This window comes from Scyliorhinus torazame, chromosome 1, assembly GCF_047496885.1.
Source record: "Scyliorhinus torazame isolate Kashiwa2021f chromosome 1, sScyTor2.1, whole genome shotgun sequence".
Classification (NCBI taxonomy): Eukaryota; Metazoa; Chordata; class Chondrichthyes; order Carcharhiniformes; family Scyliorhinidae; genus Scyliorhinus; species Scyliorhinus torazame.
The window spans coordinates 378,907,845-378,934,668 of NC_092707.1; the positions used below are offsets into that span (position 1 = coordinate 378,907,845).

General features: G+C 50.1%; 1 protein-coding gene across 1 annotated transcript in view; it reads left to right on the top strand.

The window, feature by feature from the left end:
- mrpl4 (mitochondrial ribosomal protein L4) overlaps positions 1 to 26,824 on the top strand; it is a 66,909-nt gene that overhangs the window by 2,460 nt on the left and 37,625 nt on the right. Inside the window, exons 2-3 of the mRNA XM_072512112.1 lie at positions 14,927 to 15,008; positions 21,595 to 21,760. Coding sequence (XP_072368213.1) covers positions 14,927 to 15,008; positions 21,595 to 21,760 — 248 coding nt within the window. The remainder of the gene's footprint in view (positions 1 to 14,926; positions 15,009 to 21,594; positions 21,761 to 26,824) is intronic.

Sequence of the window (26,824 nt, forward strand, 5' to 3'; positions counted from 1 at the left end):
CCTCAGCCCCAGGGGCTCCTCCAACGCCTGCCTCTTTGCTTCCTCCACTTGGGGAAACTCCATCTGTTCATGAAATCGCCCCATGTCCCCCTCCTCTACTCCCGGGTCCCCCTCGTATAGCCCCTGGTAATACCTCGAATGCCTCATTTATCTTCCCCGGCTCCGACACCATATCCCCAGCTCCAGTCCGTAACCTCAATATTTTCCTGGCCTGCCTCCCAGCTGGTGTGCCAGCATGAGGCTACCCTTCTCCCATAGTTATATTGCACCCTTATTCCCCTACGTAATTACCTTACCGCCCTCCCCGTTGTCAACCTGTCAAATTGCCCCTGTAAATTTCTCCTCCTCACCAATCCCTGCATGGTGGGCACCCTCGAATATTCCCTGTTCACCTCCACTATCTCCCTCATTAGGCGATCACATTCCTCCCTCCTTTCCCTATCCACACGATCCTTAAACAAGATCATTTTCCCCGAGCCACTGCCTTCAGCGCTTCCCAAAAAATGGCCACCTACGCCTCCCCATTCTGATTCAACTCCAAATACTCCTTTTTTGTTAATAAACATTTTATTGAGGGATTTTTCGTATTGTAACAACAACACAATAAACAATGTACAAGAATGGGCAGCACGGTAGCATAGTGGTTAGCACATTTGCTTCACAGCTCCAGGGTCCCAGGTTCGATTCTGGCTTGGGTCACTGTCTGTGCGGAGTCTGCACATCCTCCCCATGTGTGCGTGGGTTCCTCCGGGTGCTCCGGTTTCCTCCCACAGTCCAAAGATGTGCAGGTTAGGTGGATTGGCCATGATAAATTGCCTTTAGTGTCCAAAATTGCCCTTGGTGTTGGGTGGGGTTACTGGGTTATGGAGATAGGGTGGAGGTGTTGACCTTGGGTAGGGTGATCTTTCCAAGAGCCGGTGCAGACTCGATGGGCCGAATGGCCTCCTGCACTGTAAAATTCTATGAAAACTCTGAAAATATAAACATAGTGCAAAAGCCGTCTCCCTCCCTTACAGGTCCCACCTTTATTAACCCCCGACTCTAAGCTAAACTAACCCCCCACCCCGCCTTCTGCTGACGATTAATTTTCCACGAAAAAGTCGACGAACGGTTGCCACCTCTGGGCGAACCCTAACAGTGACTCTCAAGGCGAACTTGACTTTCTCCAAACAGAGAAAGCTACCCAGGTCTCCGACTTCGGGGGCTTTGAGTCCTCCAAGCTAATAGTATCTGCCTCTGGGCTACCAGGGAAGCGAAGGCCAGAACGTCTGCCTCTTTCTCCTCCTGGATTCCCGGATCTTCCGACACCCCGAAAATCGTCACCTCTGGACTCTAGACCCTTGTTTTTAACACTGTGGACATGACATCTGCAAACCCCTGCCAAAATCCCCTAAGCTTCGGACATGCTCAGAACATGTGGACATGGTTCGCTGGCCCTCCCGCACACTTTGCACACCTGTCTTCCACCCCAAAAAATCTGCTCATCCGGGCCACTGTCATGTGAGTCCGGTGAACGACCTTAAATTGTATCAGGCTGGGCATAGCACATGTTGCGGACGCGTTGACTCTACTCAACATGTCCGCCCATAGACCATCCTCTATCTCTCCTCCCAGCTCCTCCTCCCACTTGCGCTTCAGCTCCTCGGTCTGCGTCTCCTCTGACCCCATAAGTTCCTTATAAATGTCCGAGACGTTCCCTTCTCCTACCCACCCTCTGGAAACTACACTGTCCTGATTCCCCCTTTGTGGTAGGAGCGGGATGATTGACACCTGTTTACGTCGGAAGTCCCGCACCTGCAGATACCTCAATTTGTTTCCCCTCACCAACCTAAACTTCTCCAGCGCCCTCATACTCGGAAAGCTCCCCTCTATAAACATATACCCCATCCTGTCAACCCCTGCTCTCCACCATATCCGGAACCCCCCATCTATACTTCCCGGGACAAACCGGTGATTATTACAGATTGGGGACTCGACCGATGCTCTCTCTGCTCCCACATGTCTCCTCCATTGCTCCCAGACTCTCAGGGCCGCCACCACGGGGCTGGTGGAGTACCGTGCCGGCGGGAACGGCAGAGGCGCAGTTACCAACACTCCCAAACTGGTGATCTTGCATGAAGCCGCCTCCATACGCTCCCATGTCGACCCCTCCCCCACCACCCACTTCCTGATCATGGCAATATTCGCCGGCCAGTAATAGTTACTAAAATTTGGCAGCGCCAGCCCGCCCTCTCTCCGACTCCGCTCAAGCATTACCTTCCTTACCCGCGGGGTCTTGCCCGCCCAAGCAAAGCCAGAGATCACTTTGTTGATCCGTTTAAAAAAGGACCGCGGACTAAAGATGGGGAGACATTGAAACACAAACAGGAATCTCGGGAGGACCGTCATCTTCACCATCTGCGCTCTCCTAGCTAATGATAACGGGAGCGCGTTCCATCTCCGGAAATCGTCCTTCATTTGGTCTACTAGCCGTGCAAGATTTAATTTATGCAGCCGGCCCCATTCCCGCGCCACTTGAATGCCTAGGTACCTAAAGCTTCCCCCTACTAATCTAAATGGCAGCTCCCTCAATCTCCTCTCATGTCCCCTCTCCTGGATCTCAAACATCTCACTTTTTCCCATATTTAGCTTCTACCCCCGAAAACCAGCCAAATTCCCCTAGAATCCTCATGATTTCTTCCATCCCCTCTAATGGGTCCGATACAGACAGAAGCAGGTTGTCTGCATAGAGCGAGACTCTGTGCTCCATCCCCCCCCCCCAGACCAGCCCCTCGAGGCTCTCAGAGCAATTGCCAACGGCTCTATAGCTAGCACGAACAACAGTGGGGAGAGGGGGTATCCCTGTCTCATCCCCCATTGCAGTCTAAAATAGTCCGATGTTGTCCTATTCATCGGTACACTTGCTACAGGAGCCTGATGCAGCAACCTGACCCAGTCAATAAAGCCCCGCCCAAATCTGAACCGTCCCACAGGTAGTCCCATTCAACCCTTTTCTGCATCCATTGCGATCACTACCTCCGCCTCCCTACCTTCCGAGGGCATCATGATCACATTTAACAGCCTTCTTACATTGGCACCTGTTTACGTAGGAAGTCCCGCACCTGCCACCAACTGCCTACCCTTAACAAACCCCGTCTGGTCCTCCCCAATAATGTCCGGAACACAATCCTCAATCCTGGAGGACAAAATGTTGGCCAGCAGTTTGGCGTCCACATTCAACAGGGATATTGGCCTGTAGGACCCACACAGCTCCGGGTTCTCGGCCCGCTTCAGAATCAGCGAAATCGTGGCCTGTGACATCGTCGGGGGCAGCACCCCTCTTTCCCTTGCCTCATTGAACATCCTCACCAACACCGGCCCCAATATCCCAGAGAACATTTTATAAAAGTATATAAAATATTCCACTGGGTACCCATCCGGCCCCGGGGCTTTACCCGCCTGCATGGCCTTCAGACCCTCCACTATCTCTTCCAACCCGATCGGGGCCCCCAGCCCTTCTACCAGCTCCCTGTCCACCTTTGGGAAATTCAGCCCCCCAAGAAGTGCCTCATCCCCTCCGGCCCCGTAAGGGGTTCCGACCTATGCAGCCTACTATAGAAATCTCTAAACGCCTTATTCACCCCTGCTGAATCTCCAACCAGGTTCCCATCTAAGTCATTTACATTCCCTGGCTGCCTCCCTCTTTCTAAGCTGCTGTGCAAGCATCCTGCTGGCCTTCTCTCCATACTCTTAGATTGCCCCCCTCGCCTTTCTCAGCTGCTCCACCGCCCTCCCTGTGGTTAACAAGCCGAACTCAACCTGTAGCCTCTGCCGTTCCCTTAAAAGCCCTGCCTCTGGGATCTCCGCATACCTCCTATCGATCTGTAGTATCTCCTTAACAAGTCGGTCCGTCTCTGCCCTGTCTACCTTCTCCCTGTGGGCCCGTATCGAGATCAGCTCCCATCTAATCACTGCCTTCAGTGCTTCCCAGACCACCGCTGCTGAAATTTCTCCCGTGTCGTTGATCTGCAGGTAGTTCTAAATACATCTCCTCAGCCGCTCGCACACCCCTTCGTCAGTCAAAAGTCCCACATCTAACCTCCAGTGCGGGCGCTGGTTACTGTCTTTACTAACCTGCAGGTGAACCCTGTGTGGAGCATGGTCTGAGATTGTGATTGCCGAGTACCCCGTGTCCACCACCCCTGCCAGTAAGGCCCTGCTCAAAATGAAGAAGTCGATCCGGGAGTACACTTTATGCACGTGTGAGTAGAAGGAGAACTCCTTCACCCTCGGCTGCCCAAATCTCCATGGATCCACCCCCATCTGCTCCATAAACCCTTTGAGTTCCTTTGCCATTGCTGGCACCCTGCCCGTTTTCGAGCTTGACCGGTTCAAGCGAGGGTCAATAACTGTGTTGAAGTCCCCTCCCATGACCAATCTGTGCGAGTCCAGGTCCGGTATCTTCCCCAGCATCCTCTTTATAAACGCCACATCATCCCAATTTGGCGCATACACATTTACTAATACCACCTGCACCCCCTCCAGTTTTCCACTGACCATAATGTACCGACCTCCCACATCCAAAACTATTCTACCCGCCTCAAACACCACTCGCTTATTGATCAGGTTCAACTCCAAATACTCCTTAATCCCCGCCTGCACCTTATCACAAAAACCTCCCTCAGCCAATAACCCCGAGTTAAACCTCCACCCCTGCCCCTGTTCTTGGCCCGGTGCCGAATCTCCAACCAGTGGGGCACATGTTCCGAAATAACTATCCCCGTGTACTCTGCTCCCTCCGCCCCAACCAAAATCTCCTGTCTCACCACAAAATAGTCAATCCTTGAATACACCTTATAAACATGCGAAAAGAAGGAATACTCCCTTCCCCCTTAGTTCTGAAAGCACCATGGATCCACCATACCCACCCAACTTCTTTGTCATTCCTACCCTACCCTACCCATCGATCTGTGGCTCGACCCATCCACCCTCGGCTCTAGGACACAATCAAAATCTCCTCCCATGATCAACTGGTACGTGGCCAAACCTGGGATCGCTGCCAGCAACCCCCTCATAAAACCCACATCATCCCAATTTGGGGAGTACACATTTATCAACACTACGTTCCAATACTCCACTCACAATCACTTATCTCCCAACCAGGTCCCTCACTTCCTTCGTACTCACAAATTCCATTCTCTTGCTCATTAAAATTGCCACTCCCCTCGATTTTGAATCAAACCCCGAGTGGAAAACCTGCCCGACCCACCCCTTCTGTAACCTAATCTGGTTCTTCACGTGGAGATGTGTCTCCAGCAGAAAAACCACCCCTGCTTTCAAGCTCCTGAGGTCTCCGAACACCCCGTGATCTTTTAACTAGTCCATTAAGGCCCCGGACATTCCACATTACCAACCTTACTGGAGGCTTGCGTCCCCCCACCCCGGCCACCCCTCTCGGCCCTCTCCCCCACCTCAGTTCCGTTCACCAGCATTACTTGCTAGCATGGCAGTCCCTGCCCAAAGGCTCCACCCAATGACCTCCCCCCACTCCTCCGCCTCAGGGAAGAAGGCTCCCTGCTAACCCTACACTCCCTCACTCAAACAAAGATTCCTGAACACACACAACCTAATAAAACAGGAACGTCCATCCCCAACTAAATGTTTCACCCCTACCACCCCTGACAATCTCAAACAGTAAACCCAACACGGAGGGGCCGAAAATCCTCCAATCCCTACTCCCATTTCAAGCGTGGTCCCAACCATTGCCAAATGCCAGCACCCCGGTTCCCAAACATTGTCCACTCAGTTCTCCCCCAGTTTGTGCTCCTTGGTGAAGTCCTCGGCCGCTTCTGGGGTCTTGATGTAATATTCCTGGCCTTCAAACGTCACCCATAATTTTCCCTGGTAAAGCACCCCAAACCTGATCTGCCCCCGGTACAGCACTGCCTTGGTCTTGTTGAACCCTGCCCGCCGTTTCGCCAACTCGGCTCCAATGTCCTGATACAGTCGGACCTTGTTCCCCTCCCATTCGCAGGTGCGTGTCTCCCTAGCCCAACACAAGATCTCTTTCTCCAAACATTTGTAGAGTCTCATGATCATCGCCCGCTGCGGCACCCCAGCTCTAGGCTTCTGCCTCAGAGATTTGTGTGCTCGGGCCACTTCAGGGGCCTTATCTAGCACCCCTTCCGCCACCAGCCCCGCCAGCATCTTTGAGTTGTACCTCGTGGCACTCGCACTTTCCACTCCAGACAGGCCCTCTATCCGCAGGTTCTGCCTTCTCAAGTATTCTCCTGCTTCTCCACCTTTGCCCTCAACATTTTACAAATGTTGCCGAGAGGCCCCACCCTCGCCTCCAGTGCCCTCACACGATCGCTGTGGTCTGAGATCACTCTATCGATCTCTCGAATCTGCGACCCCTGCACCTCCAAGCACTTCTCCACCCATTCCATCAAACTCTTCAGGGGTGCCACAGCTCCTTCGATGGCCTTCAAGTGATCTCCTGCATTTCCTTTCCCTGCTAGCGGAATTCCTCCTTAATAAAAGTCCTCAACTGCTCCATGTGGAACTTTCCACCTTGCACCAGCCCTTCCCCCTCCGCCATCCTTACTACGGCTGCTGCGCCACAGTTTTCCTCCAACTCTTTGGCCAAGTCTCTCACCGTCTCCTGCCCGGTTTGATAACCAGCAGACATGCCACTCCTGGGTGAAACTACCTCACCTTTCCATCACCATTCCACCCAATATCAGGTAAAAAGAGCTCTTTCCTATGCCTTTGAGCAGGAGCTGCCCTGTGTGCGACCACTCACCATGGCCACCACTGGAAGTCCGAAAATGGACTAGTTAGTGGCAGGCAGCATGGTTCTTCAGAACAGTGAACACGACACCACACAACCCTGTCATGGCAATCTCTGCAAGACGTGCCAGATCATCGACATGGATACCACTATTACACGTGAGAACACCACCCACCAGGTACGCGGTACATACTCGTGCGACTCGTCCAACGTTGTCTACCTCATACGCTGCAGGAAAGGATGTCCCGAAGCGTGGTACATTGGCGAGACCATGCAGACACTGCGACAACGAATGAACGGACATCGCGCAACAATCACCAGGCAGGAATGTTCCCTTCCAGTCGGGGAACACTTCAGCAGTCAAGGGCATTCAGCCTCTGATCTCCGGGTAAGCGTTCTCCAAGGCGGCCTTCAGGACCCGCGACAATGCAGAATCGCCGAGCAGAAACTTATAGCCAAGTTCCGCACACATGAGTGCGGCCTCAACCGGGACCTGGGATTCATGTCGCATTACATTCATCCCCCACCATCTGGCCTGCGAAATCCTACCAACTGTCCTGGCTTGATACAATTCACACCTCTTTAACCTGGGGTTACCCCATCTCTGGATCTGTAAAGATTTAATCACCTGCTAATGCTCGCATTCCTAGCATTGTTTGGCATCTTTGAATTTGTCTATATATGTGTTTCTGGAACAGACCTCTTCATTCACCTGAGGAAGGAGCAGCGCTCCGAAAGCTAGTGACATCGAAACAAACCTGTTGGACTTTAACCTGGTGTTGTAAGACTTCGTACTGTGCTCACCCCAGTCCAACGCCGGCATCTCCACATCTTGGTTATAGAAGACAGCGGTGGAAGGGTGTATTACAGAATGGGGATCTGTAGCTAGTGGTGTTCCACAGGGAACAATGCTGGGACCTCTGTTATTTGTAGTATATATAAATGATCTGGAGGAAAATATGGGTGGTCTGATTAGTAAGATTGCGGATGACACGAAGATTGGCGGAGTTGCTGATAGTGCTGAGGATTGTTGGAGAATTCAACAGGATATAAATAGATTGGAGACTGGGCACAGAAATGGCAGATGGAGTTTAATCTGGACAAATGCGTGATGATGCATTTTGGAGGATCAACTCTAGGTATGAATTATACTGTAAATAGCAGAACCCTTAGAAACATTAATATACAGAAGGACCAGGGCATGCAGGTCCACAGCTCCCTAAAAGCAACACAGGTGGCCAAGATGATTAAGAAGGCATATGGCACGCTTGCCTTCATCAGCTGGGGCATTGAGTACAGGAGTTGGGAAATCATGTTGCAGCTAAATAAAACCTTGGTTAGGGCATATTTGGAGTATTGCGTGCAGTTCTGGTCACCACATTATCAGAAGGACGAGGAAGCTTTGGAGGGAGTGCAAAGAATGTGGCCTGGCCTCGAGGGTGTTGGCTAGGAGAAGAGGTTGAATAAACTAGGATTGTTTTCACTGGAAAGACAGAGGCTGAGGGGAGATCTGATAGAGGCCTACAAAATTATGAGAGGCATAGACCGGGTGGACAGTCAGAGGCTTTTTCCAAGGGTGGAAGTGTTAATTACAAGGGGGCACAAGTTCAAGGTGAACAGGGGAAAATTTAAGAGAGCTGTGCGAGGTGCGTGTTTCATGCAGAGTGGTGGGTGTCTGGAACGCGCTGCCAGAGGATGTGGTGGAAGCAGGCACATTAGCAACATTTAAGAGGCATCTGAATGGATACATGAATAGGGAGGAAATAGGGGGATACGTACCAAGTAAGGGCAGAAGGTTTTTTATGTTAGGGCACCACAATTGACAGAGACTTGGAGGACTGAAGGGCCTGTTACTGTGCTGTACTTTTCTTTGTTCTTTTCCAGCCAGGCCACTATGCTGAATTTTTTCCTCAGTCTCCCAGTATTTTAGTTTTTCTCTGCATTTTCTGCAAGGTCTTGGGTTTTTCCACAAGCTGCCACATAGTTGTAGGGTGTCAGTTACAGTTCTGTAGATCTGACGAGGTCTTCATAGTCATATATAGGAAAGATGTAAGTCTTTATTTACTCTTAAGACTATTTACAAATATACAGTGAAGGGTACAAGCTGGGGGCTGTCTCGATGCTTGCTGAAACACACGGGCTGTTTAGCACAGGGCTTAATCGCTGGCTTTGAAGGCAGGCCAGCAACATGGTTCAATTCGCGTAACAGCCTCCCCGAACAGGCGCCAGAATGTGGCGACTAGGGGCTTTTCACAGTAACTTCATTTGAAGCCTACTTGTGACAATAAGCGATTTTCATTTCATTTCATTTTCAGAACTAGACTTACCCTGGGTATAGGTCATCTGCTTTCACATAACTATGGACAGTACTGACTCAATCCCATGCATGTATTTATTCCTACAATTACTGTGCATTGAAAATGTTTGCCTTGATTTCCGGTTGCGGCTATGCGGAGCTAAGTCGCACATTCGGCGGCTCCCGCAAAAACGGACTTTTGGGCTCTTTTCAGGGCCCCCAACGGCACTTTTTCGATGCTTCCGTGTGGGAAGGAGTCTATAACAGCTCCCCGTCAGTATATGGCTTCAACTAGGAGCGGGGCGACAAAAAAGGTGGTGGTGGACCCGAAGAAGGTGCGAGGGAAGAAGAACAAAATGGCAGCGGGCGGAGACCAGGCAGCGTGGATGCAGTTGGCGGAGGAGCAGCAGGTGAGAATCCAGCGCTGCTTCAGAGAGATTAAAACAGACCTGCTAGAGCCGATGAAGGCTTCTATTGATAAGCTGCTGGAGACACAGACGGCCCAGGGGGTGGTGATCCGCGAGGCTCGACAAAAGATTGTCTGACAATGAGGACGAGATCTTAGGCCTGGCGGTAAAGGTGGAGGTGCACGAGGCGCTCCACAAGAAATGGCAGGAGCGGTTCGAGGAGATGGAGAATCGGTCGAGGCAGAAGAATCTGCGGATTCTGGGCCTCCTGGAGGGGCCGGACGTGGGGGCCTTTGTGGTCACCATGTTGAACTCGCTGATGGGAGTGGGGTCCTTCCGAGGGCCCCTGGAGCTGGAAGGGGCCCATAGAGTGCTGGCGAGGAGGCCCAAGGCTAACGAGCCTCCGCGGGCGGTGCTGGTGAGGTTCCATCGGTTCGCTGATCGGGAGTGTGTGCTCAGGTGGGCCAAGAAGGAGAGGAGCAGCAGGTGGGAGAACGCGGAGGTTCGAATATACTAGGACTGGAGTGCGGAGGTGGCGAAGAGGAGGGCCGGATACAATCGAGCGAAGGCAGTGCTGCACAGGAAGGGGGTGACGTTTGGCATGTTGCAGCCGGCACGACTGTGGGTTACCTACAAGGACCGGCACCATTATTTTGAGTCTCCGGAAGTGGCGTGGGCCTATGTTTATTTTTTTTTCGAGGGGTATTGCTCCGGGTTTCTTTTTCTCTGTGTTTTCCTCTTTCGGGTCGGTGAGGGTGGCTGGGGGCGGGTTGGGCACTGTTTTGGTTGGGTTGGTCGGGGGGGGGGTTTGGAGGGGGGTAGGTAAACGGAACAGGGGGGGTGGACGGCAGTGAGATGGGGCCCCGCGGGGGTGGGGGAGGCCCGAGTCGGGGGTGTGGGGACCGGGCCTGTAAAAGAAGCTGCGTCAGAGGTGGCGGGGCCTGGTAGGTGGAAAGCGAGGGCTTTTTCCCGTGCTGAAGACTGGAGGGGGCGGGGAAGCGAGGGTTGTTTCCCGTGCTTAGAATGGAAGGGGGAGAGCCTATGGATGGGGAACGGGAGAGGTGGGTGTGCCACACAATGGGAGGAATCGAAGGGGAGGCGGGAGTGGCCGGGGTCAGCAGGAGTCCGCTGACTTGCGGAAGTGCAATGGGGGGAGTAAACCAGCTAGGATGGGTCCTAGCCCGGGGGGGGGGGGGATTTTATGCGGCGTATGTTGGGTTGGATCCCAGACTTGGAAGTGGGGGGCCTGATAATGGGGGGAGACTTTAACAGGGTATTTGATCCTGCACTGGATTGCTCCAGGTCTAGGACGGGTAGGAAGCCGGCGGCGGCTAGAGTGTTGAGGGGATTTATGGACCAAATGGGAGGGGTGGACCCTTGGAGATTTGCAAGGCCGGGGGCTAGGGAATTTTCATTCTTCTCACATGTCCATAAGGCTTATTCTCGAATCGACTTTTTCATTTTGAGTAGGGCGCTGATAGCAAGAGTAGAGGATACTGAGTATTCGGCAATAGCCATTTCGGACCACGCCCCGCATTGGGTGGACTTGGAGATGGGGGAGGAGAGGGGCCAGTGCCCGCTGTGGCGCTTGGCGGTGGGGCTGTTGGCGGACGAGGAGGTGAGCGAGCGGGTCCGAGGAAGTATAGAGAGGTACTTGGAGACCAACGACAACGGGGAGGTCCAAGTGGGGATGGTATGGGAGGCACTGAAGGCAGTGATGAGGGGAGAGCTGATCTCCATCAGGGCCCACAAGGAGCGGAGGGAGAGGCTGGTGGGGGAGATGGTGAGGGCAGACAGGAGGTATGCAGAAGAACCTGAGGAAGGATTGTTGAGGAAGAGGCGCAGCCTCCAGGCCGAATTCGACCTGGTGACCACCAGGAAGGCGGAGGTGCAGTGGAGGAAGGCCCAGGGGGCGGTCTACGAGTATGGGGAAAAGGCAAGCCGGATGCTGGCGCATTAGCTTCGGAAGCGGGACGCAGCTAGGGAGATTGGGGGAGTTAAGGACAGGGGAGGGTGCGGAGTGAGGCTGGCATCAATGGGGTCTTCAGGGACAACGACGAGAAATTGTACCAATCCGAGCCCCCACGGGAGGAGGCAGGATGGGCCATTTCCTGGACCAATTGAGGTTTCCATAGGTGGAAGAGGGACTGGTGGCGGGATTGGGGGCCCCGATTGGGCTGGAGGAGCTGATCAAAGGGATAGGAAGCATGCAGGCGGGGAAGGCACCGGGGGCGGACGGTTTCCCGGTCGAGTTCTATAAAAAATATATGGACCTGTTGGGCCCGCTGTTAGTTAGGACCTTCAATGAGGCAAGGGGGGGGGGGGGGGCTTTACCCCCGACGATGTCCCAGGCACTGATCTCCTTGATCCTGAAGCGGGACAAGGATCCCATGCAATGTGGGTCTTACAGACCGATTTCCTTGCTAAATGTAGATGCCAAGGTGCTGGCGAAGGTCTTAGCCACGAAGATTGAGGATTGTGTGCCGCAGATCATCCATGAAGACCAGACGGGGTTTGTGAAGGGGAGACAGTTGAACGCGAATGTAACATGATGCCGGCGAGGGAGGGGGAGGCGGAGATAGTGGTGGCGATGGACGCTGAGAAAGCCTTCGATAGGGTAGAGTGGGGGTACCTGTGGGAGGGCTGAAGAGTTTCGGGTTTGGGGAGGGGTTTGTCAGGTGGGTTAGGCTGTTGTATGAGGTCCCGATGGCGAGTGTGGCCACAAACAGGAGGAGGTCCGAGTACTTTCGGTTGCACCGAGGGACGAGACAGGGGTGTCCCCTGCCCCCCTGCTCTTCACACTGGCGATTGAACCCCTGGCTATGGCACTGAGAGAGCTGAGGAACTGTAGGGGGTTGGTGCGGGGTGTGGAGGAGCATAGGGTGTCGCTTTATGCGGACGACCTGCTGCTGTATGTGGCAGACCCGGTGGGAGGAATGCCAGAGGTAATGAGGATCCTTGGGGAATTCGGGGACTTTTCGGGGTAAAGCTCAATATGGGGAATAACGAGCTGTTCGTAGTTCAGCTAGGGGACCAGGAGAGGGGGATTGGCGAGCTCCCACTAAAAAGGGCGGCGAGGAGCTTCAGATATTTGGGGGTCCAGGTGGCCAGGAGCTGGGGGGCCCTGTATAGGCTTAACTTTACAAGGCTGGTGGAGCAAATGGAGGAGGAGTTCAAGAGGTGGGACGTGTTGCCGCTGTCCCTGGCGGGTAGGGTGCAGTCAATCAAAATGACGGTGCTCCCAAGGTTTTTGTTCCTGTTCCAGTGCCTCCCCGTGTTTATCCCGAAGGCTTTTTTCAGGCGGGTTAACTGGAGTATAATGGGGTTTGTGTGGGCGCGAGGGACTCCGAGGGTGAGAAGGATGTTCCTGGAGCGGAGTAGAGATAGGGGGGGGCTGGCGCTGCCAACCTCTGTGGGTACTACTGGGCCGCCAATGCGACAATGGTGCGCAAGTGGGTGATGGAGGGGGAGGGGGCTGCATGGAAGAGGCTGGAGACGGCGTCCTGTGTGGGTACGAGTCTGGGGGCGCTGGCAACGGCGCCGCTGCCGCTCCCTCCAAGGAGGTATACCACGAGCCCGGTGGTGGTGGTGGCCCTCAAAATTTGGGGGCAGTGGAGGCGGCATAGGGGGGAGGTTGGGGCCTCGGCGTGGACCCCATTATGGGGGAACCACCGGTTCACCCCAGGAACAACAGGTGGAGGGTTTTCGGGGTGGCACAGGGTAGGGATGCAAAAGTTGGGGGACCTGTTTGTGGACGGGAAGTTCGCGAGCTTGGGTGAGCTGTAGGAGAAGTACGGGCTCCCTCCAGGGAACACCTTCAGGTACTTACAGGTAAGGGCGTTTGCCAGACGGCAGGTGGTGGAATTCCCATGGCTACTGCCACACACAGTACAGGACAGGGTGCTCTTGGGGGTGTGGGTGGGAGAGGGGAAGATTTTGGAAACTTACCAGGTGATGCAGGAGGAAGAGGAGGCCTCGGTGGTGGAGGTAAAAGGTAAGTGGGAGGAGGAGTTGGGAGAGGAAATTGAGGAAGGGACGTGGGCAGATACCCTGGGGAGGGTGAACTCTTCCTCATGGTGCGCGAGGCTCAGCCTCATACAGTTTATGGTGCTGCACAGGGCACAAGGATGAGCCGTTTTTTGGGGGCTGAGGACAGGTGTGTTAGGTGCTCAGGGAGCCCAGCAAATCACACCCATATGTTCTGGGCATGCCCAGCGCTGGAGGAATTTTGGAAGGGCATAGCGAGGACGGTGTCGAGGGTGGTAGGATCCAGGGTCAAACCGGGCTGGGGGCTCGCAATATTTGGGGTGGCAGAGGAGCCGGGAGTGCAGGAGGCGAAAGAGGCCGGAATTCTGGCCTTTGCGTCCCTGGTAGCCCGGCGAAGGATTCTCCTTCAGTGGAAAGATACGAAGCCCCCAAGTGTGGAATCCTGGATCAGCGATATGGCAGGGTTCATTAAATTGGAGAGGGTGAAATTCGCCTTGAGGGTCGGTACAAGGGTTCTTTAGGCGGTGGCAACCGTTCTTAGACTTTCTGGCAGAACGATAGACATTGGTCAATGGCAGCAGCAGCTCGGGGGGGGGGGGGGGGGGGTTTACTTTATTTTTGATTATGTTATTTACACTGGAAGGGTCTGAGGGGGTGTATACACCTATTGTCTTAAGTCGGGGTGTTAATGTTAATTTATTATTTAGGTACGGGGGGAGGGATTTGGGGGGTTGCTTTTTTAGATTGTGTTTTGTACTTAACCCTGTTGGGTTCTTTTTTCTTATTTTGTTATTGATATTTTATGAAAACCTTTAATAAAAATTATTTTTTTTAAAAAAAAGTATTGGTAAGGCTTCTGCATTTGTTGCCCACCACAAATTGTATTTACTAGACGCTGGCTTTGATAATGGTCCTCAGAAGCAGCTTGGGACTTTTTTTTAACTGTGTTAAAGATGCTATATAAATGTAAGTTGTTATATGCAATGCAGATTACAGGGGAACTAGTTTCCCAAACCTCTTGGAAATACATTCACTCCACTAAAGGTCCCTTTCACTACACCAGTTGATGTACTGATTTGAAAAGTTTTTGATGGTCAAATAAAGAGCGTTTAGATTTCCACATTATTACTTGTTATTCTATTTGAAAATTAGTTGATTTCCAGTTGTACTATTCGGACAGATTTTTAAAATAAATTTGTATCTTTCTTTTACATTGTCTTCGTCCAACAATTGAAACAGGCAATGCACTTATTCTGTATGACTTCACTATGTCCTTTGCTTCTTTCTGCACTTTAGCTTTATATGTACGTTTACGGAATGCAACTGTTGAAAACTTGCTTCTGAAAATGAATCGAACCTGCTCTGTTTGAAGTACAGAGTTAAGTGTGCTAAAGCCCTGTGGGACAATATTTTAGTGTGCTCTCATTACTTGAATTAAAATGCTTTCTTTTCCTTGTGAAATAGTTTGTGTCAACTCTCTCTGGAGGAAATGAGCTGCAATCCAATCTCCACCTTCAAGCAAACTTCATTGAGATAGAGAAAAAAGGTATGTTATTCAGCATTGTTTTGTTTACTGAAGTGCCTAAACACAGGACCCCCATTCCACCCCACCCTCAGTTTGTATGAATAGTTTGTTATTTTATTCTTCTTTTATTCAGTTGGTAAGATGAATACTGGAAACATACAAACAAGTACAGGAGTAGTGGAATGGCACAGCATCCATCTATCCCACTAATTTGATACAATGCATTATTGCATTATCACACTGCCTCCTTTGTAGTAATCCTCTGCTAAAGCAGTGTTTTTCAAACTTTATTTCCGGGGACCCATTTTTACCAATCGGCTGACCTTCGCGACCCATATCGCCAAACTTTACGACCCACCATTTTTGCTTATCTTTTAATGCGACAGGTAAGCCTGCTTGGTCCTCACTATTTCACTTGCTTGGTCGTTCAATGTTACATTTCTGTATGTGTTCATAAGAGGTCCTGCAGCTCACACCAGCGCTTCTTTGTCCTGCCATGGACTCTCCTGCGAAGCTCTCTCCAGCAGATTTAGTTGTGTGATCCTGGTCTGTTTGTGTCTCTTTTCACGCAGTCCTGTTGCTTGCTTGCTGACAGCTACAAAACGGAGGAAGCTCTCCTCAGTAATTTTGCGCCCAGAGCACGTGACGTCAGTGTACCAGGCACGTGACCTGCTCTCTGTCACCACTTCTGGCGGGAAGACTCCATCGATTTTAAAAAAAAGAAAAGAAAAGAAAATCTGCTCCTGGGACAGATGCTGGCATAAGGAGGAGATTGCCTGAGCACCGCTACACCTGGCTGACGGGGCACGCTTGCGCGGGATGGTCGCCATTCTTGAAAGCCAGTCGTGGCCAGCATTTTTAAATGCTTGTCTTGGCCATCAGCCACTTCTTCCTGTGATTGGGAATGCCGCGACGGATCGCTCTGCGACCCTCCTGACACCCGCCCTTGACTCACCTGTGGGTCGCAACCCTGAATTTTAAAATTACTGTGCTAAAGGAATTAGACTCTCTCTGCTACATGTTATTAATAGCCTAGAGTTTTGACTAGTTTATCCTAGTGTGATAAAATTACTAGCTGGCACTATGGCCTCAGCATCTCACAATTATCTTTTGCTGTCTACAGTTTAAATTATAGCTGTTGTTTTAGATTAAGCAATAAGTGTGCAAAAACATTTATCATCTATAGCTAACGGATGGTTCCAAAGATTCACAAACCTCCGAGAAAATATTCTTCTCATCTCACGGAAGACTCCACAATTCTAAACTGTCCCTCCTAGTTCTAGTCTCCCCACCCCAGGAAACATCCTTTCGGCATTCACGCCATCGTGCCCCCTCGGGATCTTATTTGTTTCAATAAGATCACCCCTCAATCTCCTAAAGTCCATGGATATAGGCCCAGCCTATCCAATCTTTCCTTGTAGATATTCCGCCCCCCCCATCTCAGGAATTAGTTGCGTGAACCTTCTCTGAAACGTGCTACAAGATGATGATGAATCTTCCAAAGAGAGCAATGGGGGCATAGAACATAGAACATTACAGCGCAGTACAAGCCCTTCGGCCCTCGATGTTGCGCCGACCTGTGAAACCACTCTAAAGCCCATCTACACTATTCCCTTATTGTCCATATGTCTATCCAATGACCATTTGAATGTCCTTAGTGTTGGCGAGTCCACTACTGTTGCAGGCAGGGCATTCCACGCCCTTACTACTCTCTGAGTAAAGAACCTACCTCTGACATCTGTCTTATATCTATCTCCCCTCAATTTAAAGGTATGTCCCCTCGTGCTAGACATCACCATCCAAGGAAAAAGGCTCTCACTGTCCACCCTATCCAATCCTCTGATCATCTTGCATGCCTCAATTAAGTCACCTCTTAACCTTCTTCTCTCTAACGAAAACAGCCTCAAGTCCCTCAGCCTTTCCTCATAAGATCTTCCCTCCATACCAGGCAATATTCTGGTAAATGTCCTCTGCACCCTTTCCAATGCTTCCACATCCTTCCTATAATGTGGCGACCAGAATTGCACGCAATACTCCAAATACGGCTGCACCAGAGTGTTGTATAGCTGCAACATGACCTCATGGCTCCTAAACTCAATCCCTCTACCAATAAAAGCTAACACACCGTATGCCTTCTTAACAACCCTCTCAACCTGGGTGGCAACTTTCAGGGATCTATGTACACGGACACCGAGATCTCTCTGCTCATCCATACTGCCAAGAATCTTACCATAAGCCCAGTACTTAGTCTTCCTGTTATTCCTTCCAAAATGAATCACCTCACACTTTTCTGCATTAAACTCCATTTGCCACCTCTCAGCCCAGCACTGCAGCTTATCTATGTCCCTCTGCAACTTGTAACATCCTTCCGCACTGTCCACAACTCCACCGACTTTAGTGTCATCTGCAAATTTACTCACCCATCCTTCTACGCCCTCCTCCAGGTCATTTATAAAAATGACAAACAGCAGTGGCCCCAAAACAGATCCTTGTGGTACACCACTAGTAACTGGACTCCAGTCTGAACATTTCCCATCAACCATCACCCTTTGTCTTCTTCCAGCTAGCCAATTTCTGATCTAAACTGCTAAATCACCCTGAATCCCATGCCTCCGTATTTTCTGCAGTAGCCTACCATGGGGAACCTTATCAAACGGTTTACTGAAATCCATGTCTCATGGTCACCATTAGACTTTTACTGAATTCAACTTCCACCATCTGCTGTGATGGGATTCGATCCCAGGTCCCCGGAGCATTACCCTGGGTCTTTGCATTACAAGTCCTGTGACAGTAACACTATGCCACCACCTCCCCTTAAGGTCACAGGCAATGAAGGTGCTATCAATGGAGCCTTGGCGAGTTTCTGCAGTGTATCTCGTCAATGGTAAATACTGCTACAACTGGGCATCACTATTGTAGAGAGAGAGAGTGTTTAATGTGGTGAATGGGATGCCAATCAAGGAATGATTCACTTGAGGAAGGAACAGTGCTCCGCAAGCTAGTGTTTGAAACAAACCTGTTGGACTTTAACCTGGTGTTGTAAGACTTCTTACTGAATTTTTTAAGGCAGAGGTAGATAGATTCTTGTGTAACAAGAGTCAATGGTTATCGGGGGGGGGGCGGTAGGCAGAATGTGGAGTTGAGGTCGCAATGCGATCAGCCATTATCTTAATTGAATGGCAGAGCAGACTCAAAGGCCAAATGGCCTCCTCCTTCTCACTTGTATGTTCATATGTTAGTTCATGTAGAAAACAAACAGGCATACTGAAAGCATGTTTGTCAACATCCTAGGGTTACCATTGACCAGAAAGTTAACTGGACCAGCCATATGAGTTACCGTGGGTACAAGAGAAGGTCAGAGGCTGGGAATTCGGAGGTGGTTAGCTCACCTCCTGACTCCCAAAGCCTGTTCACCAGCTCCAAGGCATGTAGGGAGTGTGATGGAATACGTTCCCTTGCCGGGATGAGTGTAGCTCCAACAGCACTCAAGAAACTTGAAACCATGGAGGTCAAACCTTGATTGGCATCCCATTCACCACATTAAACACTCTCTCTACACCAGTGATGCCTAGTTGTAGCAGTATTTACCATTGACGAGATACACTGCAGAAACTCGCCAAGGCTCCATTGATAGCACCTTCATTGCCTGTGACCTCGATTACCTTAAGGGGAGGTGGTGGCATAGTGTTATTGTCACAGGACTTGTAATGCAAAGACCCAGGGTAATGCTCTGGGGACCTGGGTTTGAATCCCATCACAGCAGATGGTGAAAGTTGAATTCAGTAAAAGTCTAATGGTGACCATGAGACCATTGTTGATTTTCGTAAAAACCTATTTAGTTCACTAATGTCCCTTTAGAGAAGGAGATCTGCCACCCTTTTCTGGTCAGGCCTACCGCTGACTCCAGATCCACAGCAATGTGGTCTATAGTTCAACGGCAATTAAAGATTTGGCAATGCCCACAACCCATGAATGAATAAAAAATAAGAGGACACTGGCATCAGATACATGGAAACACCATCACTTATAAACTTCAAGCAACACACCATCCAAACTTGGCACTATATCACCTCCCTGTTCCTTCACCAAACATCCTTCCAAACAGCACTATAGGTGTACACATGCCATATGCTCACCACCACCTTCTCAAGGGCAATTAGGGATGGAAAATAAATGCTGAGTTTCTCAGCTACACCCATGTCCCCCGAATAAATACATTTAAAAATGGTGATAGAAGGTTAGTAACAAGGTGCCCAATAAAGTTGGCTACTTGAAGAGAAAAACTATCAAAGCCAAGAGCCTGAGTATTGTTCTAGGGGATTTTAATTTCAGTAGCTGCACCCAAGATTGTATGGCCTATTGCCAGCTTTATTTACACTTGGCACATTGTGTTCAGACTGTGGTACAGTGAACTTTTAAATTTACATGTTTTGCTGGACTTGAAGCAATAATAATAAATAATAATCGCTTATTTTTTAAAAAAATATATTTTATTGAAAATTTTTGGCCAACCATCACAGTACATTGTGTATCCTTTACACGGTAATATAACAGTATAAATAACAATGGCCTGTTTTATAAACAAAAGATAAATAATATATAACAAAAAACAAAAACTAACTCTAAATGGCAACTGCCTTGTCTCAGATAAACACTCTCCAAAAATATGATTTGACAGTCCAATATACAATTATCTATAGCAACAACCTATACATATTATACATATACATTAACAACCCTGAGAGTCCTTCTGGTTCCCCCCCCCCCCCCCCCCCCCGCCGGGCTGCTGCTGCTGCCTTCTTCTTTTCCATTCCCTCTATCTTTCTGTGAGGTATTCGACGAACGGTTGCCACCGCCTGGTGAACCCTTGAGCCGATCCCCTTAGGACAAACTTAATCCGTTCCAGCTTTATAAACCCTGCCATGTCATTTATCCAGGTCTCCACCCCCGGGGGCTTGGCTTCCTTCCACATCAACAGTATCCTGTGCCGGGCTACTAGGGACGCAAAGGCCAAAACATCAGCCTCTCTCGCCTCCTGCACACCCGGCTCTTCTGCAACCCCAAATATAGCCAACCCCCAGCTTGGTTCGACCTGGACCCCCACTACTTTCGAAAGCACCTTTGTCACCCCCACCCAAAACCCCTGTAGTGCCGGACATGACCAGAACATGTGGGTGTGATTCGCTGGGCTTCTCGAGCATCTCGCACACCTATCCTCTACCCCAAAAAATTTACTGAGCCGTGCTCCAGTCATATGCGCCCTGTGTAACACCTTAAATTGTATCAGGCTTAGCCTGGCACACAAGGACGATGAGTTTACCCTACTTAGGGCATCCGCCCACAGCCCCTCCTCAATCTCCTCCTCCAGCTCTTCTTCCCATTTCCCTTTCAGCTCATCTACCATAATCTCCCCCTCGTCCCTCATTTCCCTATATATATCAGACACCTTACCGTCCCCCACCCATGTCTTTGAGATCACTCTGTCCTGCACCTCCTGCGTCGGGAGCTGCGGGAATTCCCTCACCTGTTGCCTCGCAAAAGCCCTCAGTTGCATATACCGGAATGCATTCCCTTGGGGCAACCCATATTTCTCGGTCAGCGCTCCCAGACTTGCAAACTTCCCATCCACAAACAGATCTTTCAATTGTGTTACTCCTGCTCTTTGCCATATTCCAAATCCCCCATCCATTCTCCCCGGGGCAAACCTATGATTATTTCTTATCGGGGACCCCACCATGGCTCCCGTCTTTCCCCTATGCCGTCTCCACTGTCCCCAAATTTTCAACGTAGCCACCACCACCGGGCTTGTGGTGTATTTCTTCGGTGAGAACGGCAATGGGGCCGTCACCATAGCTTGTAGGCTAGTCCCCCTACAGGACGCCCTCTCCAATCTCTTCCACGCCGATCCCTCCTCTTCTCCCATCCACTTACTCACCATTGAGATATTGGCGGCCCAGTAGTACTCACTTAGGCTCGGTAGTGCCAGCCCCCCCCCTATCCCTACTACGCTGTAAAAATCCCTTCCTCACTCTCGGGGTCTTCCCGGCCCACACGAAACTCATGATACTCTTTTCGATCCTTTTGAAAAAAGCCTTCGTGATCACCACCGGGAGGCACTGAAACACAAAGAGGAATCTCGGGAGGACTACCATTTTAACCGCCTGCACCCTCCCTGCCAATGACAGGGATACCATGTCCCATCTCTTGAAGTCCTCCTCCATTTGTTCCACCAACCGCGTTAAATTTAACCTATGCAATGTACCCCAATTCTTGGCTATCTGGATCCCCAAGTAACGAAAGTCCCTCGTTACCTTCCTCAGCGGTAAGTCAATAATCGCTTATTGGCACAAATAGGCTTCAATGAAGTTACTGTGAAAAGCCCCTAGTCGCCATATTCCGGCGCCTGTTCGGGGAGGCCGGTACGGGAATTGAACCTGCGCTGCTGCCTTGTTCTGCATTACAAGCCAACTGTTGAGCCCACTGTGCTAAACCAGCCCCTTAATATAATCTTCTCATAGCATTGTTTTAATTGGTATTATACTTATTGACAAGTTAAATCAATTTGTTTTATTATGGTAGCATTCATAATCTGGTTAATATATTTCAGGACTGCCCCCAGTTGAATCTGGATTGCCTGTTTTGAGAAAGTGTGAGATAGCAGTTCCTTCACATTTGAAACCCAGGCAGGCTTGGCTAGAATCTTTGCGGGGCTACACGGATGACAAACTAGGTATCATTGATTTGCATCCTGATGTTTTTGCAGTAGCTCCAAGGTAATGTATTTGCTACACTTTAAGAACTGAAACATTATTTAATTTGTTAATTTAAGGTTGTCTTTATGTTCTTCCGTTACCTTTCCTGACTGCCTTAAAAGAAAATACTAATTGTCATTATATTAGTTTGGCACTGTATAACTAGGTTGTTTCTCTATGTATTTATACAAATTATATTATGTATTTGTACAAAAAAATGTAAAGGCAAGTGGAGACATAAGTTTACTGAATATAATAATCATAAAACAGAACATGGAAAATGTATTTCTTCCAATGTAGTGCTAAGTTCATAGACCCTGTCCAAGATATAGTTTAATATACTAACTGGTGGATCATCTGTAGCACTGTTGATAGGAAGTAGAGCTGTTTTACGTTATGCAAGGTATATTATAAGGACAAGTGATTTATGGCAACTAAATTATTGAAATGTGTTATAAGTATGAAGCACTTTTACTATGATAGCAATATTGCAGATAGCATTTTGAGCACTGAACATACACTCACAAGACCAGGGATTTTGCAACATGGGGCCAGGAGGAAGAAGAAAACATTTGGGTTGGGTCATTGGAGAAGTTGCAGCCTGGTGGCACACAGTCATCTTGGGAAGGGGAAAAGAGGCTTAGTAGTCTGAGAAGCAGCAAAGGGCGGTTGGTCAACAGGCTTGATTTAAATAGACCTGAAACAGTGGTACTTTGGAGAGATGTACCACAGTCTGAAAAGAGAGATAGAAGTATAATGCATGGTAAGTTTAAGCATGATGGGTAGATACAACAGAAATATGTTGCAAGAAGTGAGTATGGCATTTGCAAGAGGTGCACAATATACACAAGGCTTTTATCATCCAATCAGCAAATCTCTCTTGGATTAGACATGAGAGTTGGATAGTATGCTGCATCTCCATCCCTTTGGTAATTTTTTAAAAAATAAATATTTTATTGAAAATTTTTGGTCAACCAACACAGTACATTGTGCATCCTTTACACAATATTATAACAACACAAATAACAATGACCTATTTTATAAACAAAAAATGAATAAATAATAAATAACAAAAATGAAAACTAACCCTAATTGGCAACTGCCTTATCACAAGTAACACTCTCCAAAAATATAATTTAACAGTCCAATATATAATTATCTGTCGCAACGACCTATACATATTATACAGTATATATTAACAACCCTGAGAGTCCTTCTGGTTCCTCCCCCCCGCCCCCGATCCTGGGCTGCTGCTGCTGTCTTCTTTTTTCCATTCCATCTATCTTTCTGCGAGGTATTCGACGAACGGTTGCCACCGCCTGGTGAACCCTTGAGCCAACCCCCTTAGAACGAACTTAATCCGCTCTAGCTTTATAAACCCTGCCATGTCATTTATCCAGGTCTCCACCCCCGGGGGCTTGGCTTCTTTCCACATTAACAATATCCTGCGCCGGGCTACTAGGGACGCAAAGGCCAAAACATCGGCCTCTCTCGCCTCCTGCACTCCCGGCTCTTGTGCAACCCCAAATATAGCCAACCCCCAGCTTGGTTCAACCCGGACCCCCACTACTTTTGAAAGCACCTTTGTCACCCCCATCCAAAACCCCTGTAGTGCCGGGCATGACCAAAACATATGGGTATGATTCGCTGGGCTTCTCGAGCACCTCGCACACCTATCCTCCACCCCAAAAAATTTACTGAGCCGTGCTCCAGTCATATGCGCCCTGTGTAATACCTTAAACTGAATCAGGCTTAACCTTAACACGAGGACGACGAGTTTACCCTGCTTAGGGCATCTGCCCACAGCCCCTCCTCGATCTCCTCCCCCAGCTCTTCTTCCCATTTCCCTTTTAGTTCATCTACCATAGTCTCACCTTCGTCCCTCATTTCCCTATATATATCTGACACCTTACCATCCCCCACCCATGTCTTTGAGATCACTCTGTCCTGCACCTCTTGTGTCGGGAGCTGCGGGAATTCCCTCACCTGTTGCCTCGCAAAAGCCCTCAGTTGCATATACCTGAATGCATTCCCTTGGGGCAACCCATATTTCTCGGTCAGTGCTCCCAGACTCGCGAACTTCCCATCCACAAACAGATCTTTCAGTTGCGTTATTCCTGCTCTTTGCCACATTCCATATCCCCCATCCATTCCCCCCGGGGCAAACCTATGGTTGTTTCTTATCAGGGTCCCCCCCAAGGCTCCAGTCTTTCCCCTATGCCGTCTCCACTGTCCCCAAATCTTCAGTGTAGCCACCACCACCGGTCTTGTGGTGTAGTTCCTCGGTGAGAACGGCAATGGGGCTGTCACCATAGCCTGTAGGCTAGTCCCCCTACAGGACGCCCTCTCTAATCTCTTCCACGCCGCTCCCTCCTCCTCTCCCATCCACTTACTCACCATTGAAATATTAGTGGCCCAATAATACTCACTTAGGCTCGGTAGTGCCAGCCCCCCCCTATCCCTGCTACGCTGTAAGAATCCCTTCCTCACTCTCGGGGTCTTCCCGGCCCACACAAAACCCATGATGCTCTTTTCAATCCTTTTAAAAAAAGCCTTCGTTATCACCGCCGGGAGGCACTGAAACACAAAGAGGAATCTCGTGAGGACCACCATCTTAACCGCCTGCACCCTCCCTGCCAGTGACAGGGATACCATATCCCATCTCTTGAAATCCTCCTCCATTTGTTCCACCAACCGCGTTAAATTTAACCTATACAATGTGCTCCAATTCTTGGCTATCTGGATCCCCAGGTAACGAAAGTCCCTTGTTACCTTCCTCAACGGTAGGTCCTCTATTTCTCTACTCTGCTCCCCTGGATGCACCACAAACAACTCACTTTTCCCCATGTTCAATTTATACCCTGAAAAATCCCCAAACTCCCCAAGTATCCGCATTATTTCTGGCATCCCCTCCGCCGGGTCTGCCACGTATAGTAGCAAATCGTCCGCATACAAAGATACCCGGTGTTCTTCTCCTCCTCTAAGTACTCCCCTCCACTTCTTGGAACCCCTCAACGCTATTGCCAGAGGCTCAATCGCCAGTGCAAACAATAATGGGGACAGAGGGCATCCCTGCCTTGTCCCTCTATGGAGCCGAAAATATGCAGATCCCCGTCCATTCGTGACCACGCTCGCCAACGGGGCCCTATACAACAGCTGCACCCATCTAACATACCCCTCTCCAAAACCAAATCTCCTCAACACCTCCCACAAATAATCCCACTCCACTCTATCAAATGCTTTCTCGGCATCCATCGCCACTACTATCTCCGTTTCCCCCTCTGGTGGGGCCATCATCATTACCCCTAACAGCCTCCGTATATTCGTGTTCAGCTGTCTCCCCTTCACAAACCCAGTTTGGTCCTCGTGGACCACCCCCGGGACACATTCCTCTATTCTCATTGCCATTACCTTGGCCAGGATCTTGGCATCTACATTTAGGAGGGAAATAGGTCTATCGGACCCGCATTGTAGCGGGTCCTTTTCCTTTTTTAAGAGAAGCGATATCATTGCTTCAGACATAGTCGGGGGCAGTTGTCCCCTTTCCTTTGCCTCATTAAAGGTCCTCGTCAATACCGGGGCGAGCAAGTCCACATATTTTCTATAGAATTCGACTGGGAACCCATCCAGTCCCGGGGCCTTTCCCGCCTGCATGCTCCTAATTCCTTTCACCACTTCTTCTACCTCGTTCTGTGCTCCCAGTCCCACCCTTTCCTGCTCTTCCACCTTGGGAAATTCCAGCCGATCCAAGAAGCCCATCATTCTCTCCCTCCCATCCGGGGGTTGAGCTTCATATAATTTTTTATAAAATGTCTTGAACACTCCATTCACTCTCTCCGCTCCCCGCTCCATCTCTCCTTCCTCATCCCTCACTCCCCCTATTTCCCTCGCTGCTCCCCTTTTCCTCAATTGGTGTGCCAGCAACCTGCTTGCCTTCTCCCCATATTCGTACTGTACACCCTGTGCCTTCCTCCATTGTTCCTCTGCAGTGCCCGTAGTCAGCAAGTCAAATTCTACATGTAGCCTTTGCCTTTCCCTGTACAGTCCCTCCTCCGGTGCTTCCGCATATTGTCTGTCCACCCTCAAAAGTTCTTGCAGCAACCGCTCCCGTTCCTTACTCTCCTGCCTCCCTTTATGTGCCCTTATTGATATCAGCTCCCCTCTAACCACCGCCTTCAACGCCTCCCAGACCACTCCCACCTGGACCTCCCCATTATCATTGAGTTCCAAGTACTTTTCAATGCACCCCCTCACCCTTAGACACACCCCCTCATCTGCCATTAGTCCCATGTCCATTCTCCAGGGTGGGCGCCCTCCTGTTTCCTCCCCTATCTCCAAGTCTACCCAGTGTGGAGCGTGATCCGAAATGGCTATAGCCGTATACTCCGTTCCCCTCACCTTCGGGATCAACGCCCTTCCCAGCACAAAAAAGTCTATTCGCGAGTAGACTTTATGGACATAGGAGAAAAACGAGAACTCCTTACTCCTCGGTCTGCTAAATCTCCACGGGTCTACACCTCCCACCTGCTCCATAAAATCTTTAAGTACCTTGGCTGCTGCCGGCCTCCTTCCAGTCCTGGACTTCGACCTATCCAGCCCTGGTTCCAACACCGTATTAAAATCTCCCCCCATTATCAGCTTTCCCATCTCTAGGTCCGGAATGCGTCCTAGCATCCGCCTCATAAAATTGGCATCATCCCAGTTCGGGGCATATACGTTTACCAAAACCACCGTCTCCCCTTGTAGTTTGCCACTCACCATCACGTATCTGCCCCCGTTCTCCGCCACTATAGTCTTTGCCTCGAACATTACCCGCTTCTCCACTAATATAGCCACCCCCCTGTTTTTCGCATCTAGCCCCAAATGGAACACCTGCCCCACCCATCCTTTGCGTAGCCTAACCTGGTCTATCAGTTTCAGGTGCGTTTCCTGTAACATAACCACATCTGCCTTACGTTTCTTAAGGTGTGCGAGTACCCGTGCCCTCTTTATCGGCCCGTTCAGCCCTCTCACGTTCCACGTGATCAGCCGGGTTGGGGGGCTTCCTACCCCCCCCCCCCCCCCCCCCCCCCCCCGCCCCTTGTC